Genomic DNA, 12,458 nt, shown 5'->3' on the forward strand with positions numbered 1-12,458 from the left:
TCTGTATTGTGGGGGGGTGTTCTGTATTGTGGGGGGGTTCTGTATTGTGGGGGGGTGTTCTGTATTGTGGGGGGGTTCTGTATTGTGGGGGGAGGGGGGGGTTCTGTATTGTGGGGGGTTCTGTATTGTGGGGGGGGGGTGTTCTGTATTGTGGGGGGGTTCTGTATTGTGGGGGGGTTCTGTATTGTGGGGGTGTTCTGTATTGTGGGGGTGTTCTGTATTGTAGGGGGGTCTGAACTGTAGGGGTGGGTCTGTATTGTAGGGAGGGGTCTGCACTGTCCAGAGGTGCAGTCTAATGTAAAAGGGTCCAGTGATGCAGGGTGCTGTGTAATGTAAAGGGGTCCAGTGATGCAGGGTGCTGTGTAATGTAAAGGGGTCCAGTGATGCAGGGTGCTGTGTAATGTAAAGGGGACCCGTGGTGCAGGGTGCTGTGTAACGTAAAGGGGTCCAGAGATGCAGGGTGCTGTGTAATGTAAAGGGGACCAGTGGTGCAGGGTGCTGTGTAATGTAAAGGGGTCCAAAGGTGTTGTGTAATGTAAAGGGATCCAGAGGTGCAGGGTGGTGTGTAATGTAAAGGGGTCCAGAGATGCAGGGTGCTGTGTAATGTAATGGGGTCCAGAGATGCAGGGTGCTGTGTAATTTAAAGGGGTCCAGAGGTGTAGGGTGCTGTGTAATCTAAAGGGATCCAGAGGTGCAGGGTGGTGTGTAATGTAAGGGGTCCAGAGGTGCGGGGGCTGTGTAATGTAAAGGGGTGCAGTGATGCAGGGTGCTGTGTAATGTAAAGGGGTCCAGTGATGCAGGGTGCTGTGTAATGTAAGGGGTCCAGAGATGCAGGGTGCTGTGTAATGTAAAGGGGTCCAGAAGTGCAGTGTAATGTAAAGGGGTCCAGAGGTGCATGGTGCTGTGTAATGTAAAGGGGTGCAGGGTGCTGTGTAATGTAAAGGGGTCCAGAGATGCAGGGTGCTGTGTAATGTAAAGGGGTCCAGAGGTGCAGGGTGCTGTGTAATGTAAGGGGTCCAGAGATGCAGGGTGCTGTTTAATGTAAAGGGGTCCAGAGATGCAGGGTGCTGTTTAATGTAAAGGGGTCCAGAAGTGCAGTGTAATGTAAAGGGGTCCAGAGGTGCATGGTGCTGTGTAATGTAAAGGGGTGCAGGGTGCTGTGTAATGTAAAGGGGTCCAGAGGTGCAGGGTGCTGTGTAATGTAAAGGGGTCCAGAGGTGCAGGGTGCTGTGTAATGTAAGGGGTCCAGAGATGCAGGGTGCTGTTTAATGTAAAGGGGTCCAGAGATGCAGGGTGCTGTTTAATGTAAAGGGGTCCAGAGGTGCAGGGTGCTGTGTAATGTAAAGGGGTCCAGAGGTGCAGGGTTCTGTGTAATGTAAGGGGTCCAGAGATGCAGGGTGCTGTGTAATTTACAGGGGTCCAGAGATGCAGTGTGCTGTGTAATGTAAAGGGGTCCAGAAGTGCAGTGTAATGTAAAGGGGTCCAGAGGTGCATGGTGCTGTGTAATGTAAAGGGGTGCAGGGGGCTGTGTAATGTAAAGGGGTGCAGGGGGCTGTGTAATGTAAAGGGGTCCAGAGGTGCAGGGTGCTGTGTAATGTAAGGGGTCCAGAGGTGCTGTGTAATGTAAGGGGTCCAGAGGTGCAGGGGGCTGTGTAATGTAAAGGGGTCCAGAGGTGCAGGGTGCTGTGTAATGTAAGGGGTCCAGAGGTGCAGGGGGCTGTTTAATGTAAAGGGGTCCAGAGATGCAGGGTGCTGTGTAATGTAAAGGGGTCCAGAGATGCAGGGTGCTGTTTAATGTAAAGGGGTCCAGAGATGCAGGGTGCTGTTTAATGTAAAGGGGTCCAGAAGTGCAGTGTAATGTAAAGGGGTCCAGAGGTGCATGGTGCTGTGTAATGTAAAGGGGTGCAGGGTGCTGTGTAATGTAAAGGGGTCCAGAGATGCAGGGTGCTGTGTAATGTAAAGGGGTCTAGAGGTGCAGGGTGCTGTGTAATGTAAGGGGTCCAGAGATGCAGGGTGCTGTGTAATGTAAAGGGGTCCAGAGATGCAGGGTGCTGTGTAATGTAAAGGGGTCCAGTGATGCAGGGTGCTGTTTAATGTAAAGGGGTCCAGAGGTGCAGGGTGCTGTGTAATGTAAAGGGGTCCAGAGGTGCAGGGTTCTGTGTAATGTAAGGGGTCCAGAGATGCAGGGTGCTGTGTAATTTACAGGGGTCCAGGGATGCAGGGTGCTGTGTAATGTAAAGGGGTTCAGAAGTGCAGTGTAATGTAAAGGGGTCCAGAGGTGCATGGTGCTGTGTAATGTAAAGGGGTGCAGGGTGCTGTGTAATGTAAAGGGGTCCAGGGATGCAGGGTGCTGTGTAATGTAAAGGGGTCCAGAAGTGCATGGTGCTGTGTAATGTAAAGGGGTGCAGGGTGCTGTGTAATGTAAAGGGGTCCAGAGATGCAGGGTGCTGTGTAATGTAAAGGGGTCCAGAGGTGCAGGGTGCTGTGTAATGTAAAGGGGTCCAGAGGTGCAGGGTGCTGTGTAATGTAAGGGGTCCAGAGGTGCAGGGGGCTGTTTAATGTAAAGGGGTCCAGAGATGCAGGGTGCTATGTAATGTAAAGGGGTCCAGTGATACAGTTGTGGAGAGGGGGTACACAGTAGTGTCAAAGAGATATTGAAGGATGCAGGGGGCACAGTGGGGTGTTTTTACATTTTACCATGGGGGGGGTGCCAGATATTGGATCCGCCCCGGGTGCCAAATGTTCTAGGTACGCCCCTGGTTACACTCCCATCAAGTGTTGGTTTCCCAGTGGCATTTAGGGAAGGATTTCTCTTCCCTTACTTCTGTATAGATACAAATTGTTTAGGAAATAGTCGTTTGGTGACAGGGTAACTTTAAAAAAAGTGAAGGTACACTATATCTGACAGGTTTATGGCTCTGCCAGAGCATACACTGATGCCCCATACACACGATCGGAAATTCCGACAGCAAAAGTCTGATGTGAGCTTTTGAACGGAAATTCCGACCGTGTGTATGCTCCATCAGACTTTTGCTGTCGGAATTTCTGCCAACAAAAGATTGAGAGCTGGTTCTCAAATTTTCAGACGAAAAAAATTTGGGAAATCCGATCATCTGTAGCAATTCCAACACGCAAAATTCAGACGTATGCTCGGAAACAATTTGACGCATGCTCGGAAGCATTGAACGTAATTTTCTCGGCTCGTCGTAGTGTTGTACGTCACCGTGTTCTTGACGGTCGAAATTTCAGAGAACGTTTTTGTGACCGTGTGTATGCAAGCCTAGCTTGAGCTAAATTCCATCGGAAAAAACATCCAAGGTTTTTCTGATGGAAAATCCGATCGTGTGTATAGTGATATAATCTATAGTGGTCCGTTTGATAATTGATTATGTTCCAGCAGCAACCCAAGTTCTCCAGAGAGTGCAATTTATTTGACTTCCAACACAGAACAAAGTCCAAAGTCCACAGATGATACAAATCCACAGAGTAAATATGACAACGAATAGTAGTTTTAGAGTCCCATCTTTTCCTAGACCTTTTCCTGTGCCTTCATATCCATAGAGAATATCCTGAGAGTCTCCTAGATCAATTCTAGACCTGTGCCTTAGGGCTGTCTTAATGAGAGGGCACACCTGGGCACTGCCCAGGGCCCCCAGCTGCATGGGGAGCCTTTGCACTTTTCTCAAAGTAGCTGGTCCTTGAGCCCACGCTGCCCCCAAATTGGGGGCCCCATGATGGCACTGAGAGTGATGGATACAAAGGGGAGGCAGGCTGGAAGTGATGCGCCGTGTTGTGCAGAACGATACCTATTATTTCAAAGCCAGCAGGGAGGGGTGGGGCAGGGCCGGAGCGCCAGTGATGCTCTAACCCCACCCCATGCAGCATGAATGCTCGGGACTCGAAGGCTGCAGGGGCTGCCGAGTTGGAGCCGGAGTGGAGGCTGCTGAGTCGACAGCACTGACTGCGGAAGTAGCATTGTGGATGTGGATGGTGTCATGGTGAGGTGTAGAGGGGTCAGAGTGCTGGGGGGATATCTAAGGTGTAGAGGGGCCATACTGCTGGGGAGGCTTCAATCTAGCAGGTATATTATATGCACAGGACAGTATGTATGTAATATTTTCCCACTGTTTCTTTGCTGTACAGAATGATTGTTCATGTAGTTAATGCAGAGCTCCACCTAAAAGGGGATGCTCCGTTTGTCTGACTCCTACCTATTTGATGTCTCCATTGTAGGGGCCACAGAGCATTATTTTTCCCAGGGGCCCATGATGCTATTAAGGCGGCCCTGCTGTGCTTTCATATTTATAGAGAATATTCTGAGAGTCTCCTAGATCAATTCTAGACCTGTGCCTTCATATTCATAGAGAATATGACTAGACAAGATTGAATGCCAGCTTATATTGCCTATCCGCTGAATGGCTGAGCAATTCAATTGGCCATCTTTGATCTATATTGTGTCTCTTAGGCCCCGTACAGACGACCGAACATGTCTGCTGAAACTGGTCCGCGGACCAGTTTCAGCAGACATGTTCGGTCGTGTGTAGGCCCGAGCGGGCAGGATTCCAGCAAACATTTGCTGCCGGGCCTTTTCCCAGCGGGCAAATATTTCCGGACTTGTTTTAAAACAGCCCGCTGGAATCCTGTCCCCTCGGACATGTTCGGTCGTCTGTACAGACCTACCGTACATGTCCGAGCGCCCGCCATCCCTCGCATGCGTCGAATGACTTTGACGCATGCGTGGAAGCATTTAACTGGCAGGGCCGCGCACGTCGCCGCGTCATCGTCGCGGCGACGGTGCGGACACGCCCTGCGTATTGTTTACGTGCGGATTTCTGTATGATGGTGAGTACAGCCACCATACAGAAATCCCCGGGCATACATGTACGGTGAAAACGGTCCGGCGGACCGGTTTCATCGTACATGTATGCTCGTCTGTACAAGGCCTTAGAGTGACAGATAACGACCCCTAACCCGGAGACAGCTGCAGTTATCACATGCCCTAATTTGCATTCTTGCATAATAACATCAACAAGTCTCTTTTGATATAAGCTATTAGATTACAGATACCAAAGGTGGCCTGAACACAGTTTTGATGTGTAAAATAGACGTCTCTTGGATTCCTGCATATTGACATCAACAAGCCCCTTTTGATATGTGCAATTATATTAACAGGTACCAAATGTCAACTGAAATCTGGCCAGGTCAATTTTGGACTTATACATATATATAATAATATAATATCCCACATAAATCGGCCAACATATTACACATTACATCACATATTACAACAGTGTGTACGCAGCATGGCACTGTAAGAGAGGAGATAGAGGCACACAGAGTAGCAATGCCTGCTTCTTCCCTCTGCTGCCCATTCAGAGAAGCCTTTGTATTTTGTAAATGAGTCCAAGGACCATGGCTATGGAACGCTCTACCTACAGACATCCGCATGGAAGAAAACCATTGGGCCTTCAGAAAAAAAATGAAGACCCATCTATTCTGAAGCGTGGCTGGACGACGACATTGGATACAGCGCCTTGAGGTGATTTAGTTCGCATTTGCAGCACTATACAAGTTACTCACTCACTCATACAAAGGCTTCTGTGAATAGACAGGAAGAGGGTTAGGCATAACAGTCATCAGTCAGCGCTGGGCTCCAGGAAATACAGCGACAGCTATCTTCTGGGAGTGGAATAAAACATAAGATGTAAATGATAGAGATAAGTTCAGGATATGTCATGCACCTTGCTGGACTTAACTTATAGTGTGCCTTCGCTTTTTACAAAGGAGTAGAATTCCTGGAATTCAGCGTTAATATGGGAATGTTACTTGGCACGTATTTTGTTCCTCTTTGAGAAAGTTGAAGGGTAAGACAAGGCAACAGGCTCTCTTCATAGACATCAATCATGTTCCTGCTTCTAACTTCCAAGACTCGCTGTCACACTTGATATATGATGTTGCCCTCCTCTTTGTTCTTATATTCTAACATTTTATTTTTTCACCATAGACATATCAAGAATGAACAGCAATTATCTGTGTTTGCTGCTCCTCGCTGTTTTGACAACCGGTGAGTGTTTGGATGTGAACTTTATGTTTTGACCCCCAAGACTACAAAATCATCGATTTTTCTATGTTGCTTGGGCATTTAAAGGAAAAGTACAGTGTGTGTTCAGTGAGTGCAAATGATAAAGCAGAACTAAACTCTTTTCATCAACATGAACTTTTTTTAATTCTTATGCCGCTAGCCTTAGTAAATACATAGGAAGGTAGTAAATACATAGGATTGTAGTAAATACATAGGAAGGTAGTAAATACATAGGAAGGTGTATTATATTTACTAATCTTTTACATTTCTTCAGTTGCTTCCTGGTTTTATGCCTAGGCCAAAATGATGTCATACCTCCCAGGAGTCTTCATGGGAGGAGGGGCTTTATCAGCTAAGCACGTCCTCCTGTCTGCATGCCTAAGCTAAGGGCAGATGGATTTTAGGAAGTAAATGCTACACGAATCATCTGCCCTTACTAAAGATGGCCGCAGCTGGAAATGCTAGGGGGAGGGGTTAAAAAGTGATTTATCAGCAAAATGAAGACATGGATGGATGGGGGAGTTTGCTTTGAATATTAAAAATGTATTAAACACCATTTTCGGTTTGTTGTGCTCAGATGCAGGTTAGTTCCACTTTAAGTTATTACTGTACTGTTTACCAGTTGTTTATTTGGAGTTTCTTTACAAACCTTATCCACAGAGGTGATTAAAGCTTAAAGTGTTGCTAAACCAACAACAGTAAAATCAGTATGCAGTAAGACATGCCTCTACATTGTGTAAAAAGGCTGTTTGATCCTGTCTTCTCTGATCCTTCCCTTTTCCCACTGTCCCCAATCCATCTCCTGATAGTACAGAGCATTGGAGTCATTCTGCACATGCTCAGTTTGGTGTGTATTGCTAGAGTTCTTTTTTTTTTTGTGGAGAGTATGCATGTGATCAACACAGGGCCAATCAGTACTGTCCAGACAGAGGGTCAGGGGTCCTGCAGCCTCAGGGCTGTCTTAATGAGAGGGCACACATGGGCACTGCCCAGGGGCCCCAGTTGCATGGGGGCCCTGCACTTTACCCAAAGCAGCTGGTCCTTGAGCTCACACTGCCCTGAAATTGGGAGCCCCATGATGGCACTGAGAGTGATAGATGCAAAGGGGAGGTAGTCTGCCTCCTACCTACTTAATGTCTGTTTACCTGCACTGTCATCATTGTAGGGGCCCCAGAGCATTACTTTGCCCAGGGGCCCATGATGCTATTAAGACGGCCCTGTGCAGCCTCATTGGATAGTCAGAGGAGAATGAAGACTCCTCCTACAAGCTTTAACCAGCGCTTGCCCAGACACTGATAGAAGTCACACGACTGCTATATACTGCTGATGAGAAAAGGTATTTAGCAGTCTATATTTATTAAAATAATTGCATGTCCATGTTCTGTGTACTGTGGGAAACCGGATATAGTGAATGCAGGGTCCTGGGTTTAGTAACACTTTAAGTTCAGTTAAAAATGTAAAAAAAATAATCTGAATAAAGAACAGTACTTACATTTAAATCATACGTATTAACCCCTGCAGCACTGAAAGACTACCGCTATGGGGGTAAGGGAAGAGGAGAATAGAGGATTTCAGCTAGGACAGCAAGCACCAGCACAATTGGAAGAACCATCCCTTGTGCTGATTCATTTTTCTTTCATCTTTCCCTAAACTTAGGCTTTAAAGGGGGTTGTAAAGGAAACATTTTTTTTTATAATAAGGATCCTTTACCTGCAGACATTCCTCTTTTCACTTCCGTATTGTTCGTTTTTGCTCAAAAGTTGCTCTATTTCTTCTCTGTTCTGTTCACTTCCTGCTTGTCTGATTGTTGCTCACCACTGTGAAGGGAGGGATTACTGCGGTGGTCAGTAACGTGCTCGCCCCCGTCTGGGAACTACATTTGCGCGGCAGGACGTTCTCTACGTGTTAGAGACTTCAAGGAGGTGTGAATTACTGGGCGTGCCGCAATGCATTCTGGGAAATGTAGTTCTTACATGAACGAGCGATGCAAACCAGGAAGTGAATGAGAGAACAGAAACTAGAATGCCGGAGGTTATATAGGTGAAGGAATTTAATAGGTATTTACTCGTTTTTTAACAGAATCATTACACTATTCTGTCTGTCTACCTTGCAGACATTAATTCATGAGCGTCTCATCGGAAGAAATGCGCGTGATAAACTTTCCTCTTGATATACAGTATTTATATCTCTTGTATGTTTTGCAGTGCTGCCGGTGCGGGGGACTGTCATTAACCGTAGGGACGTTGGTAAGTCTGAATACCCTGAATGTAAGATTACACCATGCTGGAGGGTCAAACCAGGAAAAATAATGATGCCCATGATGCAATAAGGGAATCCTTGCTCTGCTGTCTGTATTATATTTGCATAGGAAGATAGAAGAGTGACGGCAGAAAAAAATCGAGTCTGCCCATTTTTTGATGCTTTTAACATTTTTGTTTAATGTGGTTGTAAACCCACTTTTTTTACTTTTACCTACAGGTAAGCCTATAACAAGGCTTACCTGTAGGTAAGGAGAATATCTCCTAAACCTGCACGGTTTAGGAGATATTCCCCTCGCAATGTGCCGCGGCGCATGCGCAGGGCGGATCTACGGCGAAAGGATTGGCAGCCGCCGGACCTTGCCGAGTTTTAAATCTCGCGCGCGCACGCGCGGGAGTGACGTCATCGCCGCTCCAGCCAATCACAGCGCTGGAGCGGCGATACCCGGAAGACACGCCGAGGCAAGATGAAATCTCGCTTGGCGTGGACCAAGTAAGTGCTACACACCTCGTTCCGAGGTAAGTAGCTCATTATGACTTTTGCCTTACAGGAGAAAAAAAAAATGTCATGTGGGTTTACAACCGCTTTAAGTCTATAGTTTCAGGGAAATAAGATGAAAGTGATATACAGTATATATACACTCAATGGCCACTTTATTAGGTACACCTGTTCAATTGCTTGGTAACACAAATTGCTAATCAGCCAATCACATTGCAGCAACTCAAGACATGATGAAGACGACTTTCTGAAGTTCAAACTGAGCATCAGAATGGGGATAAAAGGGGATTTAAGTGACTTTGAACGTGGCATGGTTGTTGGTATGCAAATATCATCTCTGAACACACAACACATCAAACATGGAAGCAGATGGGCTACAGAAGCAGAATACCACACCGGGTGCCACTCCTGTCAGCTAAAAACAGGAAACTGAGGCTACAATTCGCACAGGCTCATCAAAAAGCCCCCAAACCTCCCCACTTGGAAAGTGCAAGCAGGACAGTGCTAGTGGCCCCCTACTGTGCATCCAGAAAACATACAAGACAACAGGAACATGAGCAGCCAGGAAGACCCCAATGACAGGCTGGAGCCCAAGGCACCCTTCAGGCAAAAACATCACACTGCAACAGGGGCGGACTGACCATTCGGGCACTAGGGCACTGCCCGAGGGCCCCATGCCACTAGGGGGCCCCATCAGGGTTGCCAGCCTCAGTAAAACCAGGGACAGTATATAAAAATCTGTTAAAAGATGGGAGTTGCGCTAAAAATTATATATGAGTGAACATATGAAATAAAAGTAAAAAGGAGCTGTGCCAGAGACAGCTCGTGGGGGTGACCAAAAAATCAACAAATTATAAGTCCCAATAGGTGTGCATGTACAAATTGGAAGAAAACTTGGTTGGAAAATTCCTAATAATAGTCCATAAACTAAGAAGTGAATCCAATTCTGTGGTTAAAGTTGGGACAATATCCGAGTGAGAACGTTCAGGCTTAACCCTTACCAGAAGTATAGATCCCCAAGGATCAAAAAGAGCCATCCATAATGTAGCCACAAATAGATCCAACATGGAGCGGTGCAGGAGTTCTTACTTCCGTGGACTCAGCCCAGTGAAAAAAGAACAAAAGAGAAAAATAGTGCAAAAACGTATGATGAGCAGACACAGACTAACTCCCGGTGACTAATGTTGACAAACACTGTGCAGTAAGGCTGGGGTCCCACCACCAAAAAGACACACTGACCCTTACCAGAACTAGGCGACCCTCAAAGGATCAATATTGCATGTCAGTGTGTTACGGTCTACAGCAAGGAGGCGTTTGTCAGGCAAGTCCTGCACCAAGGTAAGCGCCTAGTTACACTCGAGTCCTCTCTCGGCATCTATTCTCTTCTTCCGGGAAGCCAAGACTCTCACGCCTCTCCACACATCACCTGACCAATCCAACAGCCATGGATTGGTCAGGTGATGTGTGGAGAGGCGTGAGAGTCTTGGCTTCCCGGAAGAAGAGAATAGATGCCGAGAGAGGACTCGAGTGTAACTAGGCGCTTACCTTGGTGCAGGACTTGCCTGACAAACGCCTCCTTGCTGTAGACCGTAACACACTGACATGCAATATTGATCCTTTGAGGGTCGCCTAGTTCTGGTAAGGGTCAGTGTGTCTTTTTGGTGGTGGGACCCCAGCCTTACTGCACAGTGTTTGTCAACATTAGTCACCGGGAGTTAGTCTGTGTCTGCTCATCATACGTTTTTGCACTATTTTTCTCTTTTGTTCTTTTTTCACTGGGCTGAGTCCACGGAAGTAAGAACTCCTGCACCGCTCCATGTTGGATCTATTTGTGGCTACATTATGGATGGCTCTTTTTGATCCTTGGGGATCTATACTTCTGGTAAGGGTTAAGCCTGAACGTTCTCACTCGGATATTGTCCCAACTTTAACCACAGAATTGGATTCACTTCTTAGTTTATGGACTATTATTAGGAATTTTCCAACCAAGTTTTCTACCAATTTGTACATGCACACCTATTGGGACTTATAATTTGTTGATTTTTTGGTCACCCCCACGAGCTGTCTCTGGCACAGCTCCTTTTTACTTTTATTTCATATGTTCACTCATATATAATTTTTAGCGCAACTCCCATCTTTTAACATCCGTCTTTTATGTTGTATAACAATTTGAGTTTGCTGCTTTTTTAGGTTTTTTTTTTTGGTATGCGCATTTTTTCACTTCTTATATAAAAATCTGTGTTTGTTTGTTTTTTTAAATCCCAAGATTATGGCTGCCCCCCCTCTCCAGTACATTTTCAGTGTGTGTATGTGTATTCTGTGTGTCTATACTGTGTATGTATACTGTATGTGTATGTGTGTGTGTGTACTGTGTGGCCCCAAAACCTCCTATTGCCCAGGGGCCCCATAGTCTCCTATTGCCCGGGGGCCCCATAGTCTCCTATTGCCCGGGGGCCCCATAGTCTCCTATTGCCCGGGGGCCCCATGAGTTGTCAGTCCGCCCCTGCACTGCAACTTTTAGAGGCTGGTAAAGCTGGAACGGCTGCACAAAACAAGGGACAGGGGGCAGCAGGGTACAAAGATATGCAACTATATTCTTTCTTAGTTTTTTTAGGAGGTAGGTTTAATATCACTTTAAAATACATTTCACATATCTTATATTAAATTATTGACACTGATAATCCTTACAGAACTATTCACACAATTCAACTAGAACTCACATTCTTTCCTATGTTGTAGTTCAGTGTGTTTTTAGTTTAGTGCATTTTTAAGTTAAACTATTAGGTCCCTATGATATCTGCATATGTGCACCATTACACGGGTTCTACGCACTTACATACTGTAGTTGTAAATGTGCTGTATGGTACTGTTTAGCTTACTGACTAATAATAAAACAAGTGCATTGCTAAATGTCCACTAGATGGCAGTACACAGCTAGTGAATTACAAGATACACAGACTAATAATACAGAATTGGGTGCATTGCATGCATTTAAACATAGCTCCCAACTGTCCCTGATTTCGAGGGACTGTCCCGGAATTTGAGCAAAGTCCCTCTTCCACCTCATTTGTCCCTCATTTTGGTCTGATCTATATAGTTGTATAGAAAATGCACTATTTATGTTTCCAAAATTTTTTCCCAGTGCTAAACCTTTCATCCAATTTTCCAATTGCTGGATTTGTACATTTCAAAAGCCAATATAAAGGAATAGTGGGCCAGATTCACAAAAGAGATATGACGGCGTATCTCCTGATACGCCGTCGTATCTCTGTTTTAGGGCCGTTCTAACTATGCGACTGATTCATAGAATCAGTTACGCATAGCTAGCCCTAAGATCCGACAGGTGTAATTGAATTACACCGTCGGATCCTAGGATGCGATACTTCGGCCGCCGCTGGGGGGAGTTTGCGTCGTAAACCAGCTTCGGGTATGCAAATTAGCAGTTACGGCGATCCACGAAGGTTTTTCCCGTCGTTACGTCGGTGCAAGTCTTAGTTTCCCGTCGCAAAGCTAGGGGTACTTTAACATGGTGTAAAATTACTCCACCATGTTAAAGTATGCCCGTCTTTCCCGCATCGCTTTTGAATTTTTTTTTTTCCCGGCGTAAGTACGTTACGCA

The 12,458-nt window shown here is 46.1% G+C and overlaps 1 protein-coding gene across 1 annotated transcript in view; it reads left to right on the top strand.

Moving 5' to 3' along the window:
- LOC120946911 (microfibrillar-associated protein 5-like) overlaps positions 1–12,458 on the top strand; it is a 46,049-nt gene that overhangs the window by 15,331 nt on the left and 18,260 nt on the right. Inside the window, exons 2-3 of the mRNA XM_040361736.1 lie at positions 6,005–6,064; positions 8,287–8,328. Of these exons, the coding sequence (XP_040217670.1) occupies positions 6,016–6,064; positions 8,287–8,328 (91 nt within the window). The 5' untranslated portion in view covers positions 6,005–6,015. The remainder of the gene's footprint in view (positions 1–6,004; positions 6,065–8,286; positions 8,329–12,458) is intronic.

Source organism: Rana temporaria, chromosome 8 (genome assembly GCF_905171775.1).
Source record: "Rana temporaria chromosome 8, aRanTem1.1, whole genome shotgun sequence".
In the NCBI taxonomy this organism is placed as follows: Eukaryota; Metazoa; Chordata; class Amphibia; order Anura; family Ranidae; genus Rana; species Rana temporaria.